The sequence below is a fragment of the Urocitellus parryii genome, chromosome 3 (assembly GCF_045843805.1).
Source record: "Urocitellus parryii isolate mUroPar1 chromosome 3, mUroPar1.hap1, whole genome shotgun sequence".
Lineage (NCBI taxonomy): Eukaryota > Metazoa > Chordata > Mammalia > Rodentia > Sciuridae > Urocitellus > Urocitellus parryii.
Genome location: NC_135533.1, coordinates 173,732,891 through 173,758,327, shown reverse-complemented (window position 1 = coordinate 173,758,327; position 25,437 = coordinate 173,732,891). Strand labels below are relative to the sequence as shown.

General features: G+C 40.8%; 1 protein-coding gene across 4 annotated transcripts in view; it reads left to right on the top strand.

Annotated features, from left to right (window-relative positions):
• Arhgef3 (Rho guanine nucleotide exchange factor 3) overlaps window positions 1–25,437 on the top strand; it is a 324,382-nt gene that overhangs the window by 278,703 nt on the left and 20,242 nt on the right. For all 4 annotated transcript variants that reach the window (XM_026388621.2, XM_026388622.2, XM_026388623.2 and 1 more), the window contains 3 exons: window positions 2,118–2,225; window positions 19,551–19,721; window positions 24,025–24,087. In XM_026388621.2, the coding sequence (XP_026244406.1) occupies window positions 2,118–2,225; window positions 19,551–19,721; window positions 24,025–24,087 (342 nt within the window). The remainder of the gene's footprint in view (window positions 1–2,117; window positions 2,226–19,550; window positions 19,722–24,024; window positions 24,088–25,437) is intronic.

Sequence of the window (25,437 nt, the reverse complement as noted above, 5' to 3'; positions counted from 1 at the left end):
AAAGTCAGCAGAACCTTAGAAAAGATGACACAGCAGGTGGAACAGAACTGGATCATCCCTCAACCTGCCAAGTATGCAGCGTCTTCTTGTCCCCTTTTAAAGAAAAAAAAAAAAAAAAACTAGCTGCTATTTGCCTTTCAACCTCTCCATTCTGATACAGAATTTGTGACCCAACAACTTCAGCCACAAAAATGAGAACCAGAGGCTCTGGACTCTGAAGTACATATAGGATTATCTGAGACCAAGTCCTGCTACCCCAGGGAATCCTCTGCCTTCTCAATTGCTGCAATGCAGTTTATGCCAAATGCAGTTTATGCCACCAAAGGTAGAGATATCATGATCTTAGCATTTCCAAACCAAAATATGAGCCATTTAGAGAAATTCAGGGGATGCTTAAGAGGGGGTGTGTGTGTGTGTGTGTGTGTGTGTGTGTGTGTGTGTGCGCGCGCGCGCGCGCGCATGCGTGGATTCAATGCTGGTGGTGCAGCTCTGACGTAAAAAAAAAAAAAAAGTCGTCTTTTAGGCGCAGATGCTCAGGAGCCAGACACCAGACAGAGAGCATCCTGAATGGCACTGTCAGCTGAAAGAAAGACTGTTAGACCTTTCTCTTCAATACTTACATCTTTGTAACACAGTGTCTCTTATGTTGGAAGATTCCTCTGTCACATTTTGGAACTAAGCCTTCTTGGTGGTCTGAGAGTTTTCTACTGCCTGTTCAACTTTGCATGCCAAGAAGCCAGGGAGGTCCCCGGCAGCCCAGATTCATTCTCTCTTAGAAAAGTATCTGACTGCTTTGAGAAATTATGAAGTCATTCTTAGTCACAGTGTGGAAGTGTTTTGAACTTTTGAGAGGGTTAAAATTTTGAATTTTTCTATTTAAATACCATAGAACTCAGGGACAGTCTATTTCAGAGAAGACTTACAATTTTTTGAGGCTGGCAAGGGCATAAAATGACAGGAGAGCTTCTCAGCAGAATTCCAGATTTACAAAGGATTTTTCCAAGCACCTGCTATGTTCAGAATATTCTGCAGGGATGTCCTGAAGAATCAGAAGTTCTGGTTTAACCCCTCAAAACTTTGAAAGCAATGGCTGAAAAGGAAAGATGAGCACCTGGGGGCTCCCTCTGCAAATGACTGAGGTCTGCCACAATTGGCTACTTTGGCTTTTTCCATCAAAATCTGGTGTCTTCATGTGCTGTCCAGCATCTACTGCAGGTCAGATGGAGCTTAGGAAGACAAGGGTAAACTGTTCTCTTTGTCTTTGGAAAATGTTTTGTCTTTCATCTCTCTGTTCCCCACAGCCTGCTGTTTTTATTTATGTAATTCTTGTCTTTAAAGTCGTTGGGATGGGTAGGCTGTCTCTCGCCCATCGTCCAGTTTGGGAGTAACTTGCAGATTTGCAAATAGCATTTTCTGTGGAGGGATGTTCAAAATTTGTGGCTATAAATAGTATAGAAAGGAATGCCCATGGTACAATTTTCTCCTTGTACATATTCTTTTGCAATTAGGTTTATATTTATGAGTATTAATATTTAAATAATGCATTTAAATACATTGTAAATATAAAGATACTTTTCATAAGATCCCAGCAATAAAACTTCCTTTCTTTTAAAAAATAGATTTTTAACTTAGTGAATTAAGAAAAGCAATCTTTGTGCTTTTGAAAGACCACTTTGAAAAAGAAGAGTAGCTTTAGGGGAAATGGAGAGATGGTTTGTAAAAAAGATGAAACCACAAGCAACAAAAGACACCTGCCTAACAAGGTCATTTAATGGGAAATCAGAGGTCACTTTTCTCTACAGGAGTAGGAAAGATGATTTTACAAAGTGGAGGCTTCCAAATAAAAAGCTGGCAGATACTGTGGGTGAGGAAAAAGGAGATCCCTGCCCTGTGCTTTTCTCTCAGAAGCTGCCTCTGTTGACATCCCCTGTCATTTATCCTTTCCTGGCTCCTAAGCTAGGTCACCTCTGCAGAGCTGGAGTAAGACAGGGCATTTTTGATGTTCCACAATTTAGTGTGCAACCAGCAGCTTATGAAGAAGGACATGATTGTGTGGTAGAATAAGGTTGTCTTCAGAATTGACCTTGACATTTTCCTTTTTTTTTTCCCCCTTACAGGAACCTAGTAATAAACGGGTCAAGCCCCTTTCCAGAGTCACATCTCTGGCAAACCTCATCCCACCCGTGAAGGCCACCCCATTAAAACGCTTCAGCCAAACTCTGCAGGTAAGATGGACACAGTGGTTTTCTGTAGAAAGGGGCATCCTTATACTACCCAGATTTTCCCCTGCTTTCAGACTGACCAAATTCAATGCTTGTCTCAATAGAAGAGTACAGATGAGAGGGCAGAAAGGAAGAAAAGTGTTTTCAAGTTGCAATCTAAAGTCAGGCAGAGTCAGAACCATTTCTCTTGTATTTTTCCTCACGATTGTATTTCCAAGGCATATGCTGCATCTAGATGTTCTCTTACAGGTTTTGTCCTAAACTATGTATGTGCTCAAAAGAAACCCAGCACATGATATGAGCTGGGGGGGGCGGGGGGGTGACTCATAACAGAACCTGGTGGCAGGGTCAGCAAACTGCAGCATGTGGAAAAAATGTAGTCTGCCACCTGGGTTTTGTTTCTATGGCCTATGAGGTAAGGGTGGCTTTATTTTTAAAATGTTTGGAGAGGAGCAGGAAAGAAGAATGGTATTTCTTGATATATGAAAACTATATGAAATTCAGATTTCATTATCTATAAGTAAAGTTTTGTTGGAACCCAGTCATGCCCATCTGTACTTTTTCAGTGATTGCCTTTGCACCCCAATGGCAGAGTTGAATAGTTGTGACAGAGACCATATTGCCCACAAAGCCAAAAATAATTACCATCTGGCCCTTCACAGAAAATGTTTGCTGATCCCTGGGTTAGACCCTGGAGTGGAAGTACCTTGGCTCCGATCTTAGTTGCCTCACTGAAAGACTGTCACCTTGGGCTAGTAATTTAACATCTCTAGTTCTCGCTTTTATTCCTTATGGATAAATTTTGCCACAATGTCACCAGCTCCTTTGTAAAATCGTTGTAAAGATTTATGTGACAGTATATTCAAAGGGTCTCCTATAGTGCTTTGGCCCTGTGTTAGCCATCAATAATTTACTAATTAGGGGCTGGGGATGTGGCTCAAGCAGTAGCATGCTCGCCTGGCATGCGCAGGGCGCTGGGTTCAAACCTCAGCACCACATAAAAATAAAATAAAGATGTTGTGTCCACCGAAAACTAAAAAATATTTTTTAAAATTTCTCTCTCTCTTTAATAATAATAATAATTTACTAATTAATTCAGTAGTAAATATTGGTTACTATAGTAATTTTTTAGTTAATGAGTGTTTGTAGTTATTTCTCTCTCTCTCTCTCTCTCTCTCTCTCTCTGTACTGGGGATTGAACCCAAGGGTGCTTAACCACTAGCCACATCCTTAGCCCAGGTTTCTTTTATCTTTTGAGACAGGGTCTTACTAACTTGCTTAGGACCTTTCTAAGTTGCTGAGTTTGGCTTTGAACTTTCTATCCTCCTGCCTCCATCTCCTGAGCTGCTGGGATTATAGGCATGTGCCACCATGCCCAGCTGTAGTTATTCTTAAACTCCTGATGAAGTTTATTTTTTAAAGTGAAAATTGAGATTTATCTAAGGCCTTAGACCCAAGTGTCCTCTTTTAAACTCAAGCCCACAGAAATCATGCCATGAAAAGGCTCACCCAATATAGCTGAACCATTTCAAGTGAGCCATTCTTTTTTTCCCAAATACCTTGGCTTGGCAATATTATCCTTGCTTTCTGCATCCTTAAGAAAATTGTGAACCAGAACCCCAGACATGTCTGATGTGACAAAGATCCATGACTTGAGAACTCTTTGGGGTTCTTCCTTACCCAATTTCTGTCCGTGCTTTTTCACAGTTTAGCCAATATATCATGACTCCACAGAGCCCATTCTGTTCCTGCCACTTTCCTATAGATGCTATCCCTCTCCAGAGTTCATCCCCTTGGTGCCCATTCCTCTGTTAACTGTGCCAACAGTTGCTCCCAAATGAATCCCTCATCACCTAATTTGCTGTAGGTTTGGCTCTGTTTCTCTCAGTGGTTAGTCCCCTGGGCCCCTAGTTACACCCTGATCTTTTTTTATGGAAGAACAGAGAAAAAGAGAATAAGGTCAACTGGGGAGCCAGATGAAGGACTGAAAAACTAGTGAAGAAGGATGTCTTTACCTGCTCTCTTTTATGACCAGTTCTGAGCCCCACTGGACAAGCTCATTGCCATCAGCTTCCCCTGGAAGAGTCATCACCACCTGATTCATGTCTGGTCTTTCACTGAGTTCTGCTTTTTGGTAATTCTTTAGCCTTCTTCTGCATTTGACTATTTCTTCTGCATCCTAGTGACTGTGATTCAGGTTCACACTGTAACAATTTCTTCTCTTGATTACGGAACGTCCCCATCACTGGCCATCTCTTCCTGTTGTTTTCCCCCAGAATGTCCCACCCTGTGCCCAGGAGGTCCTCATTCATTCCACAGGCACAGAATAAGACCTCACCAAGCACCATATTCTTCTTCCTGCCTTCCTGTTGCTCTGTTCTGTATGGAGTTGCTTTCTTGTAGATTCATGGCAGAGATGGGCTTAGGTTCCCATGTGGCAATAATGAGTTGGACCGGAGTAACTAGCCACCTGTCACCTACGGATGTTCCCCCACTCTCCTTCTAATACTGATCCCTTTGCTTCACTTGCTATCATCGCTTTGCCTGAACTATAGACTTTTGTATTCATGCTCCTAGGAAAAGCAGCTTCTGTGTCTCCCACTGCAGCCCAGCTCTGATGATACATTGCTTTGAGATCCTCCATATCTTGCCCTCACTGTCTTTCTTTTGGCTTCTCAGGAAATCTTCATTTCTTTTCTCCTGTTTTTGGAGATCCTACTCAGTAAATACTAGAGAAAATATTTGATCACCTTGGAAATTTGCATTGACCTGGAGAATTGGGAAAGAAAGAAATCATGTCTGAAATCCAGTAGACTAAGACCAAGCAAGGATGAGAAAGCCAGGCCCGAGGGAAAACTGAAATGTAAAAATTGGTTTTCAAAGCTTCAAAGTCTTTTTTTTTTTCTTTTTCTTTTTTGGCAAAGGAATTTTTCTATTTACTTTTTTCAAATATGATGAATTGCTGACTCTAGCTGTACATATGGGACAGAAACAACCTGGCAGAAATAGAACAGTTATTCATATAGTTATGCATAAAGACACAAAAAGTACTTGAGTAACATGTTTATTCTCAAGTGTGTCCTGGTGGGGGTGGAGAGGTCAGTGAATAGAAAATGTGCCCTGTGGGTTGTAGTCAGCCTTACACAGCATGTCCACAAATGATCCATGAAGCGTGGAGAATGCCATCTTGCCCACTAGGTATCTCTGCAGCTCACCTTGGGGCCCGCAGTCCAACATTATTTCCATTCTGCATTCTGCAGCATTATTTTCAGTCCTAGCATCCCAGTAACTGCTCCCTGACTTTACTGTAGCGGCTAGACTGGGTGTAGATGCTAACATAGCTTGAGGAACAGGAAGGATAAGGAGGACAAGCAGGCCTCACAGGGATGTTCAGTAAACCAATTTCATATCCTTCCGCAGTTTGTCTGGAGCTCCAGAACATTTCTAATAGGGAAGAAAGAGAAATCAGGAAAGTCTGGGCTGCCTGAGCCTCTAAGCAACCATTCATCCTCACCCACATGTATATATTATTTATGCCTTTTCTCTTCCAAAAATGACTTGGGGCTGTCATGGAGCAGCTTGATTTTCTGTTGCAGAATTCCTTTTCCCTGGCTCCTGGCATCTTAGATGTTTATGGATCCCTTTGGATATCCAATTATGTCTCTCAAGTCAGGTTCCTTTTCATTGTAGGCTAAGAGATAATTGAGGCCTGAACACAGTGCTTTCATCAATACAGGAACACTTAGTAGGTCTTCCTCTGGTTCCTTGGGAGAGCAGTTATCCCAGGAGGATATTAGGAGAGCTTTGGGCTGGCAGCCTCCCTCAAAAAACAAAAAGCCCCGTCACAAATGTGAGTGGTCCTTGGAGCACACAGCAGGATTTGTTCTGTCTTGCCTCCCTGAACCCATATGGGCTGGGGGCTTGGGCCACAGTACAAAGGCTGCATTTGTGGATGTCGGGGAAGGGACAGGCCGACGTCTGCATGGCGCTCTGTCTGCTTCCTTTCCAGGAAGGTTAGTGGTTCTGTAGACTGGAGCACAGATGTCTGAATCCCTCTGGGCCTATAAATTCCCTCCCTGGACTGCAGGAGAGGAAAACCTGGCCCAGGTCCGAAAGGGGCCAGAGTGTACTCCCCTGGTGTGGAGTGGGAAGGTGAGCTTCCTGTGGGCTGGCAGCTTGATTCTCCCTGCCTCTCCTGTGACTGCTGTGCACAGCTGCAGGACTCATTTGCACTGAGTCCAGCACATGTGACAAAATGCTGTGCTCATTGCTCTGTGATATAGCCCTTTATTCTCTTTGGACAGCAACTTTTTTCTCTTCTGTTATGAAAGTATGTTCATTATGGAAAAAATACAGAAAAGAAAGAGAAAAGAACATGGTTAGCCTTCTACTCCAAAACTACCTCCTGTTCATATTTTAATAATTTTCTTCCAGTATTATTTGGGGTATAAGTACATCGTTTACTTCCCCTGAGCCTACTTTGGGGTCACTCAGAGTATCTCCACCTTCATCACTGTCTGTGTGATTGGCTGCCTTTGAGGTTATTGCCTTCGAGGTGACCACAGATGATCTGTGGATCCGTGTTGGTCTCATGTGTTTCCAAGCTCTGCATTTAGGTGCAAAAATGTTCATATTTGTTACTGTTACAGTTTCTTGTATGCATTGGGCCTTTCCTTAAAGTTAAATAGCCCTAGCTGGGTGCAGTGGCACATGCCTATAATCCCAGCAACTTGGGAGGCTGAGGCAGGAGGATCACAAATTTGAGACCAGCCTCAGCAACTTAGTGAGACTCTGTTTCAAAATAATTAAAAGGGCTGGGGTTGTGGCTTTATGGTAGAGCAAACCTAGGTTCACTCCCCAATATCATATCAAAAAAAAAAAAACCAACTTAAATATCCCTATTTATTTCTTTTAATGCTTTTTTTTTCTTTGTTTGTTTTTGGCTTAGTATGTTTTGTTTCATCTATTTTCATCCTCCTCTTGTCATTTACCTGGATGAGAAGTTTTTATGTAGGAGAAGTAGTAGTATATCCCTGTTGTTCTTGGAAAAATCTGATCTTTATGGACTATGTATATATTATTTCAATGTGTTGATATGATTTATTTTACACAATTGGCCTACTGGTGAATATTTAGGCTGTGGATATTTTTGTATTGCTAACTATGTTGAATATCATTTGAAGATATTTGTCCTATTTTTTTAAAAAGTACCATCTATTGTGCTTTCTTTTGATTATATAACATAAAATTTAAAATTACAGTGAAATACAAAAAAGGGAGTAAGAGTCACTTGTAATCCTTCCTCCATATCACCAAAAAAAGCTTACATTAGCCTCTCAGTATGTACTCAGGCAGTTGTTCTTTTACTATATATATAGCGGCATGCATTTTTTTTTCCTGTGTTAGAAGTGAACATAGGCCCTTGTACATGCTAGGAAGGCACTCTACCACTGAACTACATCCCCAGCAACATGCATATTTTTTAAAACCAACTTCATAATCATACTGCTTTTTTTTTTTTGGTACCATGGATTGAACCCAGGAATGCTTTACCACTGAGCTACATACCCAGTCATTTTTATTTTTTATTTTTGAGACAGTGTCTCACTAAGTTGCCTAGAAGACTAGCCTCAGTCTTCTTGCCTCAGTTGCCAAGTAGCTGTGATTGTAAGCATGTGCCACTTCACCCAGCTCATGGACCCAGTTCTTAATGGGTTCATAGAGTTTTGCCCAAAGGATATGGCAGTTTATTTAATCACACTCATATTGTTGAACATTTAAATGGTGCCCCCTTTTTTTTCTTTTAATCTTTGTAGATAACATTGCTTTAAACATCCTGATCACAGATTTTTTGCGTTCTTGTGTGTGCCTGTATTTTTTTTCCTTTCCTTCAATTATATTCCTAGAGTGTAATTCCAACCAAAGGTTATGAACACAAAAAGGTAAAAAACTTTTTGTTTATATTTTTGTTTTTGAACCTGGGGCCTTGTGCATGCTAGAAAAGTGCTCTGCCACTGAGCTATATTCCCAGCTCTTTTTATTTTTTTTATTTTGAGATAGGGTCTTGTTAAATTGCCAAGATTGGCCTCGAACTTAGGATCCTCCTGCTTTGACCTCTCAAGTTGCTGGGATTACAGGCACATGCCATTACACTCAGCCCCCAAAGTTATTTATCTGTGTCAATAGTGCCTAAAACTACACATTACTTAAAATGTGATAAAAAAATATTGGTAGTTGCCATTATTGTCACTGTTATTATTAGAAACAGTGGCCATTGCTACTCCTAGGGTCTCCCCAGGGGCTGACAGTGGATACTTGCCTAGTGATTGGGCCCTGCCCTTCTTCTTTAACCAACACATCAGAACATGTATTCTGTCGCATTCCTCATGACTAAAACACTCAGGGTGACTCCAGGTGAACTGGGCTGTGTGAAATAATCACACAAGAGAAAGAGATACCCTTTCTTTGGGTCCTGTGAAGCTCCTCTGACCTTAGGGGTTCCAGGAAAGAGAGAGGAGCACTCGCTGAACCCTTTCATTGGGGAGAAACCATTCAAATGAGGCAAGGGGTCAGGTTTCAGAAGGTTGAATCTAGCCTCATGATGTCTGCTGTCAGCAGATTGACTGACATCTAGGAAGGCCACACCCAAAGGCAAAGCAAGAGAAGGGGACACACAAAGGGAGCTTCCATGGAACATTCTGTCCCAAACAGGGAAAAGGGGTAGGATTACAAAGGAATAGGTGAGTGTAGCTCAACCCCAGGGTGACAGCCTTTGACTTCCTGGGCTGGGACAACACCCAAGTCACCTCGAAATATAGTGATTGGTCAGAGCCTCTTGCTTCAGGACTGGAAGGCATGAGTCATTCAGAGTGGCTCCCCACAGTACTCCTTCCCAACTCTGGCCCCTCCAGGGAGAATTGCTTGGTTTTAGAATGGTTCCTGATAACCACAGCCATGTACTCAACTAAGACTTGAAAATCTTATGTAATAAAGTATTTGAGGGAGAGAGAGAGTTTAGTAGTGGTTTAGGGATGGAAGACATCAAGAAAGGCTGCCTTGCAAAGAGGGAGGGATTTGTGTTGGGTCTGGGATGGCTCAGAGCTGATAAGGATGAAGGGGAGAAAGGGCATTTCAGGGTTGAGATAGGAGCACACAAATGGATACCATCTAGATATGAGAAATAAATGATCTCACAAGGATATGTGCTGCTGTACATTTGGCAGGCATGATTTTCTTCTTTAAGGACCTGCAACTTAGTCCCTTGGTTTGATGTCGTAAGTCCTTGGCCCCTAGTTGCTTGGCAGATGTGGAAATGAACTTGGGGTTTGTGTGTATATATGTGTGTTGTGGGAAACAACCAGCAACCAGATCTACCTTGCTGTTACGAGGAAATGGTATAGCTGAGAAGGAACCTGAATTCTGTATGAGGAAGAACTTCTAGTTTTCTGCTGTTCTTCATTATTCCTGGAGTAATAGCAAACCATTGTAAATAGTTGACTTGTAATTTAAAGCTTGCTGTTTCTTATTTTTAATAAGAACTCTCACTAGTTGATTAGCTACTATGATCTTGGTCCCATACAAAGCACTTTATGTTCATGACCTCATATAGGTACCTCCCAGACTCTGCAAGGTGGGCTTCATTACCACTTTATAGGGTAAAAACCTGAATGTTTAAACATGTGCCCAGAGTCACACAGCTGGTAAGTGGTGGAGCTGGGACTCTACAGGGTGTTCGGGGTGCCTTTCTCATGGCAGGCTCTGCAAAAAAAGTTTAAAAATTGGTCATAATAAAGCCTGCAATTTGTGACTGGGGTTATGACTCAGTGGTAGAGCACTTGCCTTTCACGTGTGAGGCAGTAGGTTCAATCCTCAGCACCACATAAAGTTAAATAAATAAAGGTATTATGTCCATCTACAACTGAAAAAAAAAATTAAAAAGAAAAAGCCTACAATTTGTCAGAATCTAAAAATAACCACCACACTTTGGAGCTGGAGCATCTTACCTCTCAGATGTCCCTTACTTTGCTTGGGGGCGGTGGGGAGAGTCATTGTTTTCAGTGAGGGGAATATTTTGTCATTAACATTAGCATACAAGGGCCTGTTGATGGTACCCTATGACATTGGTTGGGTAGCTGCCCCAGGCTTCTAGAAGGCTTCCTCATTTTGGGCTGGCTCAAAGCAAGTTGTATATTTTTTCCATACTGACACCAAATATTGTTTTCAGCTTTTCATTTATTTAACTTAGAATTTCTCTAAGCTACAAAAGGTTTCTCTTTGCACTGGCTCTTTGGGTTTTGAAATGTATTGATTTTCAAATGATTGAGTGACCTTTTACTATGTTTTTATTGGGCATTAATCTGAACCAAATTCTAGATATTTGATTTTATTTTTATAGTGTCCCTTCTCACTCAGTGTTCTTATTCTTGCATATATGTCAACTGATTTTGGGGTTTTTTTTTTAGTTAATATCTGTTCATTTCAAGAAGTCTAAAAGATAAATGTAGAAAATTACGAAGCGGACTATTAAAATCTCATCATCCAAGGGTGTAACCCCTGTTAATGTTTAGTGTTATTGTAAATCAAGAGCTTTCTTCTCTTGCCTATGTCTGTCTGTAAGGTTTGCCACTCATCATTAAGCTTTTCTGAAAAAGAATGTTTTTTGAACAACCATGGAATATTCCATTTTATGGTTACACTGTGACTTATTTAACTAATCATTGTTGTTAGGCACTTTTGGCTCTTCCCAGATCTCTTATAAATAGTACTATCCTTCTAATGGTTTTTCTCACTCTTTTAAGTTATTCTTAGTGAAGATCCTTCAAGGAGCTGTTTGGTCCAAGAAGCTCAGAGGTGTGTCTGCTGTTTGCTAACAGATGAAAGCATACTGTAGTCCCTTTACCTATGATATCACTTTTCCCAGTTTATTACCTTGTAGTCAATAGTGATCTGAAAATATTACATGGAAAAATCCAGAAATAAATAGTTCATAAGTTTTAAATAACTTTTATTATAATATTAAAATTACTGCATTTTTGTTATACTTAAACTCTTACTATACCTCATTTATGAATTAAACTTTATGATGATACCTGTGATAGGTATATATAGGAAAAAGCATGGTGAATATTAGGTTCAGTACTTTCTGTGGTTTCAGACATCCACTGGGGCTCTTGGGACATATTCCCAGGGATAAGGAGAGACTACTGTATATAAACCAGCACTAGTGGTAGCAGTGCAGTCAAAAATCTAACAGTGGGGCTGGGGATATGGCTCAAGCGGTAGTGTGCTCGCCTGGCATGCGTGCGGCCCAGGTTCGATCCTCAGCACCACATACAAACAAAGATGTTGTGTCCGCCGAAAACTAAAAGAAATAAATATTAAAATATTCTCTCTCTCTCTCTCTCTCTCTCTCTCTCTCCCTCTCTCCTCTCTCCTCTCTCTCTCCCTCTCCCTCCCCCCCTCTCTCTCTTTAAAACAAAATTTTTAAAAAAAATCTAATAGTGATAGTTACCAACCACCTCCTGCTTGCTGAACACCGGCATTTAGCTAAGCCTCTGACACTCTATATCATATCCAGTCCTCACTATAACATTACAACTTTGTGTGATACTTATTATCATGCCCCAGCCAGGTGTGGCAGCACATAACCTTAATCCCAGTTTGCTTGGGATATTGAGGCAGAGGGGTTGCAAGTTCAATGATAACCTGGGCAATTTACTGAGAACCTATCTTAAAGCAATAATTAAGGTAATAATTTTTTTTAAGTGCAGTTCAGTGATAGAGCTCTTGCCTAACCTGTACAAGGCCTTGGGTTGAATCCACAGTACCACAAAAAAAAAAAAAAAAGTATCATGTTCAAATGCCAATTTTAAAGATGAAGAAACTGAGTTCCAGAAAGAGAAAGGAAGTTTTCCAAGGTCCCTCAACCATTGAGTTGACTTGAAACCATGTTTACTTTACTCCAGAGCTTTTGTTCTTAACCGAAATCTGTGTTCTGGAGTTCAACATCTGGACTCCATTCCTATTCCAACACTATCGTGTGCCAGTTACTTAATCCTCTGGTCCTTTAATTTCTCATCTGTTAAAAGTGGAAGAGCTTGCCAATGCCTCTCCAGGGGCTGGCATGAGGGGCAAATGTGACACGGCTACACAACAGAGAGGTTTTCTTTTCTAACTTTCAGCTAATTTCTCTAATCAAGCTTTTAGAAGAGTCCTCCAGAATGTGGTGGGAGAACATTTCACATTCCATTTAATAATGAACCCTTTGCTACCAAATAGAAATACAGTCAGGAGGGAACTTATGGAGGGTTTACCCATCTTGACCTCTCTTTGCTGGAGCATGTTATCTCTGGCTGTGGAAACTTTCTGTTTTTTAAAAAGGATAGGGAGCACCCGGCTGAACAGACAGCATTAATAAATCAAATCTGTCCCACCATGTCTACCTGCTGGGTGTACATTTCCTCTGACATGTGTAAAGGGCCTCCACTTTCCACCCGGACAGTCCCCTTTGCATGTGCAGTGTTTTTTCCACATACCCAGCTTGGGCATAAATGTGAACACCCATTTCCTAAATCTGCTTTACCTGTGTCTCTTGTGGCCATTGTTTTAGCTGCCAGTAATTATGAGGTCTGGGTTTTCAGCTCATTTGCTAGGCCAGATTTCCTCATGGAAACTCTTGCTTGTCCTGGATGGAACATTTTCTCATTTCAGTCCCAGAATCCCCATACCCCTGGAAATAGATCTATGTATATGTTTCTGTTTTTAGGTGGTCCCTCCCAAGTGTGGGTTTCTCCCTTCAAGGTGGACCTTGTTACCGTGGACATAGGTACCATGGACCAGTGTTTCTCAACCCAGAGGATATTTGGCAGTGTCTACCGATGTTTTGGTTGGTACAACTGGGGTGGAGTGCTACTAGCATCTAGTGGTCAGATTGCTAAATATCCTAGTGTCCAAGACAACCCCTCATTCATAAAACTGAAGTTTGATTGGTCAGTGATCACTCATTATTCCTAAAACAGAACGAATGCATTTTCTCTCCTTACTTGATTTCAACTCCTAGAAGGCAGGAACTGTATCTCCTCTCATTGAAACCTCCCCACAGTGCATGACTTGTATGGAAACTGCATATGTAGCCCCCAAGAGCAGAAAATACTCGGGCTTTGGAACAAACATATCTGATTTTTGGATCCTGCCTGGGCAATTGCCTTAACTTCTCTCGGCCTCAAGTTTCCTCACAGGTAAAATGAAAACAAATCCCACCTTGCAGGGTAGGGGCAAGGATTGGAGAGATTGAATCAGAAGGTCTAAGCACAGGCAGGCACATAAAGGACTTCAGTGATAATACCCCTATGGGACTTGGAGCCCAGCAATCACTGAGAAAACACAAAATGAGGAATTATTTTTTTTGGGGGGTGGGGTACTGGGGATTGAACTGAGGAGCACTGGACCACTAAGCCACACCCCCAGCCCTATTATTTATTTTATTTAGAGACAAGTCTCACTGGGTTACTTAACACCTCTCTTTTGCTGAGACTGGTTTTGAACTCATGATCCTCTTGCTTTGACCTTCCAAGCTGCTGGGATTACAGGAGTACACCACTGTGCCCAACCAAAATGAGGAATTCTTGATAATGGAGTTCATCTAGTATAGCCCACCTCTCTCATTTTCTCCAAGTTGCCTCAGAAGAAAATCTCCAACTCTCTGGGGAATATTTCAATACATATATAAAAATATGCTTGCCTGGCACAGTGGCACACTCCTATAATCCCAGCAGTTTGGGAATGAGGCAGGAGGATCGTGGGTTCAAAGCCAGCCTCAGTAAAAGCGAGGTGCTAAGCAATTCAATGAGACCCTGTCTCTAAATAAAATACAAAATAGGGCTGGGGATGTGGAGGTGTAGGAAGGCTCATTGGTTGAGTGTCTCTGAATTCAATCTCCAATACTCCCCCCGCCAAATATATATATATTCAATATATATGTATATATTTTTTCTTATATTCAAAACGTGAAACTGAAATTCGGATATAGTTTTGCCCATCAGATTGATAATAATACCTTGTTGATGAGAGTATAAATAAAGTATGCTACCCATGACTATCTGGGAGATATACAGTTGAACCAGTTTATTTGAAGGTCAATTTGACAGCACATACCAAGCCTTGAAATGTTATATGAAGGCTGGGAATATGGCTCAGTGGTGGAGCACTTGCCTAGTGTGCTTGAGGCCCAGGTTCAATCCCAGCTCTGTTAAGAGAATAAATAAATTAAGAGAATAAATAAATAGAATGTTGAAATATTTTAGACTTAAGGAATTTTACCTAAGGAATCTGCCTTACAGATATACTAACATGACTACATGAAGGATGTTCACTTTTTATAATAGCCAGATACAGATACTGGGAGTGATTTTAATGTCCATTAGTTGGGAATTAATTAAAATAGTGTAGTCTGCTTAGATCATAAGATAACTAACTGCAGTCACTGAAAAAAATGAGTAACCTTAGGGTGATGAGAAATGTTTTAGAAGTAGAGGTAGAAGTTGTATAACACTGTGAGCTTATTAAATGCTACTGACTTGTTCACTTTAAAAATGATTATGCTCTGTGCATTTCACCTCTGTTTTTGTAAAGATTAAGTCTTACAGGGCTGGGGTTGTGGCTCAGTGGTAGGTTTCATCCTTAACACCACAGAAAAATAAATAAAATAAAGGTATTATATCCGTCTATAAATGTGGAGAGAGAGAGAGAGAGACAGACAGACAGACAGACAGACAGACTTACACCATAACATGAAGATATTTCAAAGAAGAAGATAACATTGTTTTTCGTGAATGTTAGCAAATGTAAGGGGGAAGTTTGGAAAGATATAGAACAGACTCAACAGTGGTTCCTTTTAGGAAATGGCCTTGGGGAAAGGAGGGAATTGCTACTTAATATTAAATATCTGAGATGTCTGTATTATCTGAAATTTTAAAATTAGCATAAATTACTTCCAAACTGGGGGAGAAAGTCTGAAGTTGGTTAGGGACTGAAAATGTAAGGAGGTAGGAGGGTGATTCATTTAAGTGAAAGTGGAAACTGTGTTTCATTTTGAATTTTCTTTTTGTGTGTGTTTTTCTTTCTTTCTGGGCTTTAATGCCTGTCTGGGATGCCTTCAAAACAGCAAATGGAGTTACTTGGTGACTCACTATGCATGTTTTGACCTTTCAGCAACTATGGTTAATTGATTCTGAGCACAGGGGATCTACATTCATTTAATCTGGTTACTGTTTATAAGGAACTGTTTTAAGAGATCATAAGGATTTGCAAGATGCCATTAGCGAACTGTGTATTGGGTGCACATGTTTTCTTGATCTCCTGCCCAGGTCTGCTCCAGCAATCCTAAGCTCTTGGTGCTCACAGAGGCCTGTGCCAGCCCAAGGAGCTTGTATTGCTACTGGCAAATGGCTAACTCCCAGCTTCCAGAAGGCTCTGGTAATACCTTGAAGCTCCTTGGAAGCTTCTCCTTACATTTTTCATTTATTCATTTTTTTTCTTAGGTCATAAAAAATTAAAAAGTAGGAAAATCAGAAATCACCTCTGATGAAAAGAAATAGAATTTTGTGGCACTCCCATTTTATCTTTTCTCTTATGGACTTTTGCATAATTATTAAACAGTATTCATATGCAGATTTTAAATTATCTCAGAATTCTTTTATTGGCTAGAATAATATTCCAAGCAAGTAACTTATTTTAAAAAACCTTATATTGGATGGTTCCTTTAAAAAATATTCTCTTAGCTAGGTGCATTGGTGCACATCTGTAGTCCCAGCTCCTTGAGAGGCTGGGGTAGGAGGATTACTTGAGCCCAGGAGCCCAGGGGTCAGCCTGAGCAACAGAGCAATACCGTATTAAAAAACAACCATAAAGGGCTGGGGATGTGGCTCAAGCGGTAGCACGCTCGCCTGGCATGTGTGTGGCCCAGGTTGGATCCTCAGCACCACATACAAACAAAGATGTTGTATCCGCCGATAACTAAAAAATAAATAATAAAAAATTCTCTCTCTCTCACTCACTCACTTAAAAAAAACCATAAAAACAAACAAATAAAAACTCTACTTTATTGGATTTTATTGTTGAATTTCAAAATAATTGGGAGCTACCTTACCTTAGAACGTCTTAGTGATCTTGGCTCATATGTCACATGCAAAATCAGTTCCTGCCCTTGGGAAGTTTATAGTTTAAAACAGGTGACCAGTATATATAGTAAAAAGTGATCATTGCTATATCAGAGGTATGTCCAAATTGCTCTGGGAGAGAAGGACAAGCGAACATTAGTGAAGGTTTCCTAGAGGAGATGGTATTTGACTTATATTCTGAATTAACTGTAAAATATAAGAAATGCATTCTAGAAACAGAAGATTTGAAGGGAGCACAAAGAGATGGCAAAGCATGTCACACTGAAGGAATGGCAAATAGCCTAGTATGGCTGAAGAATAGGGGGATTGTGGGTGAGTGGCAGGATGTGATCCTAAGTACGTAGCCTGTAGTCAGATTACAAGAGGCCTTCTGTGACAAGCTAAGGAGTTGGAACTTGACATAGAAGGCCACAGGGAATGGTGGCAGGGAACACTTGTTAAATAACAATATGGTTTTTGAGCACAGTCATACCTCATTGCTTTGGCAAAGTTTCCAGTGAGTGTGTTGAAATCTTGTAGGATGAGGACTAAAGATGATGCATTTAACTTCCTTCCTGATGATTTGTTTCTGTCATGAGAAAGCACCATGGTAACATATTTCTGCCACAGGGTTGGACTTTGGGTGGTTAGACCACTCCATCATCATTTGCTGCTAAAATAGTATTTATTATGTATGTTAATTGGGACTTTTTGAGTTGACAGAACTCCAGCTGAGATCAATGTAAATAGGGGTAATGTATTACCCCATGTAACTAAAATATCCAAAGGTGGCTCTTCCTGGCTTCAGGCATAGTGGAATCCAGGGGTTCAAAACACTAGTGTTGGCAAAGCTCATTACATTTCTGCTGCTTCTATCAGTCAGTCTCTCCATCCTTTATTCTGTGTGTCCCTTCCTTTACTCCTTTTTTTTTCTTTTTTTTTTTTATTGGTCGTTCATAACATTACATAGTTCTTAATACATCATATTACACTGTTTGATTCAAGTGGATTATGAACTCCCGCTTTTACCCCGTATACAAATTGCTGTATCACATCAGTTACCCTTCCATTGATTGACATATTGCCTTTCTAGTGTCTGATGTATTCTGCTGTCTGTCCTATTGTCTACTATCCCCCCTCCCCTCCCCTCCCCTCCCCTCCCCTCCCCTCCCCTCCCCTTTTCTCTCTCTACCCCTTCTACTGTAAATCATTTCTTCCATTTGTATTCTCTTGTCTTACCCCTCCTTTCCTCTTATATGACATTTTGTATAACCCTGAGGATCGCCTTCCATTTCCATGCAATTTCCCTTCTCACTCCCTTTCCCTCCCACCTCTCATCCTGAACAGACACTTCTCAGAGGAGGACATACAATCAATCAACAAGTACATGAAACAATGCTCACCATCGCTAGCAGTCAGAGAAATGCAAATCAAAACTACCCTAAGATACCATCTCACTCCAGTAAGACTGGCAGCCATTAGGAAGTCAAACAACAATAAGTGCTGGAGAGGATGCGGGGAAAAGGGCACTCTTGTTCATTGCTGGTGGGACTGCAAATTGGTGCAGCCAATTTGGAAAGCAGTATGGAGATTTCTCGGAAAGCTGGGAATGGAACCACCATTTGACCCAGCTATTCCCCTTCTCGGTCTATTCCCTAAAGCCCTAACAAGAGCATGCTACAGGGACACTGCTACATCGATGTTCATAGCAGCTCAATTCACGATAGCAAGACTGTGGAACCAGCCTAGATGCCCTTCAATAGATGAATGGATAAAAAAAATGTGGCATTTATACACTATGGAGTATTACTCTGCATTAAAAAATGACAAAATCATAGAATTTGGAGGGAAATGGATGGCATTAGAGCAGATTATGCTAAGTGAAGCTAGTCAATCTTTAAAAAACAAATACCAAATGACTCCTTTGATATAAGGGGTGTAAACAAGGACAGGGTAGGGACGAAGAGCTTGAGAAGAATATTTCCTTTACTCCTGTTGCAGATAGATTCTCCTTTGTGACATGGGAGAGTTACTATAAGAAACCCCTGCCGAAGTTATCTCCTGAGATCACAATTCCCCTTTTCTTTTTCTTTTTAATAATTTTTTTTCAGTTATACATGGACACAGTATCTTTATTTTGTTTACTTATTTTTATATGGTGCTGAGGATCGAACTTAGAATCTCTCACATGTGAGGTGAGTGCTCTACCACTGAGCCACAACCTCAGCCGCCCCACCTCCCTTTTTTATAAACCATGTAGCAAATTTCTAGGACTCAGTGCCCAACCCTGAAGCAGGGTTGGAATACTCTAACTGGTCAAGTCTGGTGGAGTCCACCCAAACTAAGTGCAGTGGAATGCCCAGGGATAGTGGAAGTGCTGTTGGTAGGAGGAGGGGAGTAGGTGTGAGGCCTGATGTTTTTTGTTGTTTTGTTTTTTAATATTTTCTTTTAGTTGTAAATGGACATAATACCTTTATTTTATAGATTTATTTTTATGTGGTGCTGAGGGTCAAACCTAGTGCCTCACACATGCTAGACAAGTGTGCTACCCCTGAGCTACAAACCCAGCACCCAGCCTCCCTTTTTTAAGATTTCTTTTTAACTTTGTTTTTTTTTTTTTTAAGAGAGAGAATTTTTTTAAAATATATTTTTTTTTTTAGTTTTCGGCGGACACAACATCTTTGTTTGTATGTGGTGCTGAGGATCGAACCCGGGCCACACTCATGCCAGGCGAGTGCGCTACCGCTTGAGGCACATCCCCAGCCCCTTAACTTGTTTTAAAAAAAAAAAAATGTGGTACTGAGGATGAAACCCAGTGCTTTACCTGAGCAAGGCAAGTGCTGTACCACAACCTCAGCCCATCATCCCTTGTCCTTCTGAAGAGGGGAAGTGGCCTTTGGAAACAAGTATAGCTCACCATTCTTCTGGGAGCTGCTGTTGCCCAGGAGTTTGGCCTTACGTGTTTTGGTGTTGTAGTACACGTGTGGAACATGTCCAGTTTTACTTAGCACGTAGACTCAAGACAATGCCCTGCTTCCTAAAGGCCCTGTGGTCCCGTCCATTCTTTTTTGCAAATATATGATTTATGTTCCGTCAGCAACAGGAAGCTGCTCAAAGGATCCACCTAGTTCTGCTGCTGACCCCATGATGGCTTGTTCTTCTCATTGTTTAGCGTTCCATTAGCTTCCGCAGCGAGAGCCGCCCTGACATCCTCGCCCCCCGACCCTGGTCCAGAAATGCCTCTTCCTCAAGCACCAAGCGGAGAGACAGCAAGCTATGGAGCGAGACCTTCGATGTGTGTGTCAATCAAATGCTTACATCTAAGGAGATCAAACGGCAGGAGGTATGTTCCTGTATCTGCCAGGGAGGTGCCCTGCAGGGGAGCATCTTGCAGGGTCTGCACTGCAGTCTCCAAATCTAGTGGAAGGAACTGAAAAATACCTGTGTCCAGCTGGGTGGGTGTGGCCCCCCACTTTAAAAAGACACTGATGTGGGCTGGGGATGTGGCTCAAGCGGTAGCGCACTTACCTGGCATGCGTGCGGCCCAGGGTTCGATCCTCAGCACCACATACAAACAAAGATGTTGTGTCCGCCAATAACTAAAAATAAATAAATAAATATTTAAAAAATTCTCTCTCTCTCTCTCTCTCTCTCTCTCTCTATTTAAAAAAAAAAGACACTGATGTGCAAATCTAGAGTTTACAGGATGTTAACCAAGTGCCTATTTAAGATTCTTAAGTTCACAAAAACAATCCTTTCCATTATATTTTGAGAGCAGCCTCTAGAATATTTTATAATATTTAGTTTATAGGCCTGGGTATAGCTCAGTGGTAGACCACTTGCTTAGCATGCAAGAACCGGAGTTTAATCCCTAGCAATGCAAAAAGATAAAATTTTAAATTTAAAAATTCAGATTATAGAACTTTGATTCAGCTTTGCAGAAAACTTCTTTCTAGTGCATAGTTAATTCCATTCTTTATGAGCTTTCTGTATCAATTACCCTAATAATTGACTGCAATGACATTATACTTTTTAGAAGGTTTGTCATACGCCAGGCTATGCTAAGCACTTTGCATTGTGCATCCTCTAATGAGATCTCTGCTGCAATTTCTATTTTTTTGTGGAGAACTTGACATTGGCAAAAGGGGAACTTGAAAATTGTCTAGTTCTTTGACTAAGCAGTTCCTTTCTAGGAAATCTGCCAGGACTGCTTGTATATAGGTGAAAAGATATATGTACAAGATTACTTGTTACAGTAATATTTATAATTGTACTAATTTAGAAGGAGCCTAAACAACTATTATTAGAAACCAGTCTAAATAAATGAAATAATGCTTCCCTCAATGGCACATGCCTCTAATCCCAGCTGCTCGGGAGCCTGAGGCAGAAGAATTAAGAGTTCAAAGCCAGCCTCAGCAAAAGTGAGGTGCTAAGCAATTCAGTGAGACCTCGTCTCTATAAAATACAAAATATGGCTGGGGTTGTGGCTCAGTGGTCAAGTGTTCTTGAGTTCAATCCCTGGTACCAAATAAATAAATAAAATACTATGCAACTGTAGAGACACATGAAGAAGTGCTGATATGTATGTTTGGCTAAGTGGATAAGGCAAGTAACAAAATAGGATGTAGATTATGCTACCATGTATATAAAAATAGAAAAATTAATATATTTATGTATTTGCTTGTAGAACCATAAAATATTTCTGGAAGACTACTCAAGGAACTGTCAACAGTGTTGCCTCCTGGGGTGGCTGGAAGGAAGTGAGAAGGACAGTTTTTACCATGTGCCCATCTGTGCACTATAAATTTTATGCCATGTAAATGTATTACCTATTCAACAATTAATAAATGAAGGCTTTGAAAATAATACATGCACTGAAAAAAGTCCTGTGAAGAAATATCTGGTTAATGTGATATTGTGATGTATTTGGTCTTCATCCCCATTTCCTGGCATATAACTCATATCTTCAGAGTGGCATTTTGTTTGTTGATAGATTGACCAAGCTTTGGTAGAATCCAGATGGAGGCTGGTTACCAATGAGACCAAGACAAGATAGATGGTTGCGACTGAAAGTCTAACCTCTGGGGAAGGGAAAGGGGTTGAAGGTTAAGTTGATAACTAATTGCCAATGATTTAGTGAAGCCTCCATTAAAAAAATAATAATAATAAGGTTTGGAAAGCATCCAGATTGCTGAACATATGGAGGTTCTTGGAGGGTATGTGCCTGGATGAGGCATAGAAGCTCCACACCCTTTCCCCTGTACTCCAGCATGTTCATCTCTTCATCTGGTGTTCATTGATATCCTTTGTAATATCCTTTAAAATAAACTGGTAAACCTAAGTGCTTCCCTGAGTCTGGTGAGCCCCTCTGGCAAATTAATCAAACCTGAGGAGAGGGTAATGGGAACCCTGATTTATAGCAGATTGGATTTTGGACTGGCATCTGACAGGGGAGTAGTCTTGGGGACTGAGTTCTCAACTTGTGGGATCTGATGCTGTCCCCAGGTACATGGTGTCAAAATTGAATTAGGAGAGGCCCAACTGGTGTCCACTGCAAAACTGATGGCTTGTTCAGTATGTGGGGGAAAGCCCCACATACTGGATATCAGAAGTGATATGTGTTGTGAGAGTATGGGAGAAACTGAATTTGTTATTCTTGTGTTCTCAAGAGTTAACAAGATGCTATTATGGATTATTTAAAGTTTTTATTCTTTATGCTTCTCTATATTTTCCCAAAAGTTAATAGGTTACATATACAATTTGTACAATCTGACATTGAGAAAGGGGAAGGAAGGGAAGAAAAGAAGGATGGATTCCATAGATGAGGACATTATTAAGGCATGGTGAGCAGGAGGTCACCACCTAGTATATTATAGAGTCAGGATTCAAATTTGGCTCCTTTTCTGCACCAAATCCCATGGTGTATTTCCTAGTGTGGAGGTCTATGGTTTGCCTCTCTTAGAGGTCACATTTGGCCAGTCTGTATAAGTGAGCTCTGGTAAAACAGATGGACAAGGAGATCTGACGAAGATCCACATTAAGGCTAATCAGTTATTTTGAGCCCATTATTTCCCTAGAGTTATGTACCACAGGTGATGGGTGCACAGCACAGAACTTCCTCACTATTTCTGTCACTTTTTTCATATTTTTTTGGGGGGTGATAGTAGGATGTGGGTAGATGTGATACTGGGGATTAAATTCAGGAACACTCTACCACTGAGCTACACCCCCAGCCCTTTTTGTTTTATTTTGACCTAGACACTTGCTGAGTTGCTAAGGCTGGCCTAGAACTTTCTACACTCCTGCCCCAGTCTCCCAAGTCACTGGGATTACAGGCCTGCACCACCTTGCCTGGCCTATTTTTTGTAACTTTTCATGTGAATCTATAATTATTTAAAAATAAAAAGGCAAATAAAGTAGAATAAAAAGCATGGGGTTTTCTGGAACTCAGAGGGGTTGGGCCCTTGGGCTACTCTCCTGCCCCCACATTCACTGTCCTGCCCTGCAGTAGTCCTTGACCTATCGTCACAGACTTGTCCTTTAATAACATAATGTTTGCCAAGGATTTAGATCCTCTGATGTAAATGTTCTGTGTGTCATAGCTCTCTAAATTATGATGGCTTAATAGAGCCAAATTAGAAATGACCCATTTATACACTCTTGCACACAGCCTGCTCCTATAGTTTTATTTAGTGTACCTGGTGGAGCTCAGAAGTACTTTAGAATGAATTAACTTCACCAGTTTTTATTTAGAGTGATGAAGTTTTGGATTCTTTGTACAATCCCAATCTCAAAACAAAACAACTAGAAGCTAAGAGGAGGATAGGATTTTTTTTTTAATAGGGTTTGAACCTGGGGTGTTCTACCACTGAGCTATATCCCCAGACTTTTTTATTTTATTTTTGAGGCAGGATCTCACTAAGTTGCCAAGGCTGGCCTCGAATTTACAACTGTCCTGCCTCAGCCTCCTGAGTTGCTGGGATTACAGGCATGCGCCCCTGCGCTCATCTGACAAATCGGTGATAGGAATAAAGCTTTCTACTAAGATTCATCTTTTGTTGAGTAAGAGGGAGGCAAACTGTGAAGGGCCAGCCAATAATGTTGCCAGGTCTATTACTGAGAACAGACCCTAAATCCTTTCTTAGGATTAACATTCATAACAAAGATGCAGAATCCATGGCTCAAACTGAAACATGGAAGATGACTGTTAAATTGTAAATTTGTGGCAATACTTTCTCCCACAGAGAAGTCCATTATGCAGAAATACTGTAATATCTTTTCTTTGCAGGTTTTAGCTAGTAGGTACATTTTCTTCAGATTGATTTAACTTTTCGAGAATCCTTTTTAAATAAAGTAGAGATGGATTTTTGAGTACTAGAACTGGCACTGTTTGAATTTGGTCTCATAAAGGAAGGGAAAATTCATTAAATATATTTCATCTTGGGGCTGGGGATGTGGCTCAAGCGGTAGTGCGCTCGCCTGGCATGCGTGCGGCCCGGGTTCAATCCTCAGCACCACATACCAACAAAGATGTTGTGTCTGCCAAGAACTGAAAAATAAATATTAAAAAAAATTCTCTCTCTCTCTCTCCTCTCTCCCTCTCTGTTTAAAAAACATATATATATATTTCATCTTTATTTTTTCAGGCAATCTTTGAACTTTCTCAAGGAGAAGAAGACTTGATAGAGGACTTGAAATTAGCAAAAAAGGTAAACTAAAATCCAATAGTTTTATTTAGTGTACCTGGTGGAGCTCAGAAGAATCTCAAAAGTGGATGAAGTACTCATTTTAGTCACTTCATATTTTTCCCCTCTGAATAATTTCATAATACTCAGATGATACTTTATGAACACCTTCTTCATGACTAAGACAGGTCATCAGAAATTGAGAAGAACCTGTGACCACAAACCAAGCAGTGGGAAATGGTTCAAAGAAAAAGGTAGAATAGCTCTTTGCACCTGGCACGTGTAGGAGTTCACCTCTTCATGTCTCTGGCGTACCTCAAAGAATATATCAGTTTAAATCAGAAAGTGTCCGTGGATGCCTGTCCTAGAAGTCTCACATGCAGGGCCTCTTTGTCTGTGGAAGAGAATGGATGTCTTAAACAGGAACTATATCTTAGAAAAAAGGCATTTGAAGCTGGGCATGGTGGTGCATGCCTGTTATCCCAGTGACTTAGGCTGAAGCAGAAGTTTAAGGCCAACCTGGTAACTTAGTGAGACCCTATCTTAAAATGAAATAAAAAAATAAAAAGGACTGGGAATGAACCGTAATGGTAAAGCACCACTGGGTTCAATTCCTAGTATAAGGGGAAGGAGGACATATGAATCTCAAAAGTGGATGAAGTACTGAAATGAGACAATTGTATAACTGTTGTAAGTTAGGGTTTTTCTATGAAAACTGGATTGGGGTTTTTGTTTGTTTGTTTTGCTTTGTTGATTTAGTGCTGGGAATTGGATTCAGGACCTTGAGCATGTTACACACACATACACTACCACTGAACCATGCTCTAGCCAGAAACTTATTTTTTAATTAACATTGTGTGGGAGGAGCAGGGGGGAATACCCTGGCCTTGTAGAATGTACATTCTTGACAATGAGCTTCCCTTCAAAATTTTTTCCATTCCAGCAATACCAGGCCACTGCACCACATTCCATTCCCATAGCTTGGAAATTAATCCAGACTCCTTCATCCTGATATTCATGGCATCCTCAAATAATTATTGGGAAGGAAGGATGTTTCCCCTTCTTTGAGGGTTGTTAGTACAGCTTTCTGCTAATGTGAACCCCTACCTCCAGCATTCCTGATATGGCCATCCAAGCTATACTTGGATATAGCCAAGAAACAGAGTTTCAGTCAGGGCTGGAGGAAGGGGAGCAGATCAGAGAGGACCAAAAAGGCTCTTCACTCTAAGAGACATTGTGCTGATTCTATGTTCAACTCATCTCACCTGGATCAAGTTCTCCCAGATGCTAGCGTCTTCCTGGCAACACTTCTCTTCCTTTCAACCCTCTTTATCTACCGGTCTTCTGGGCACCACCACAAATCTCAATTCTTTC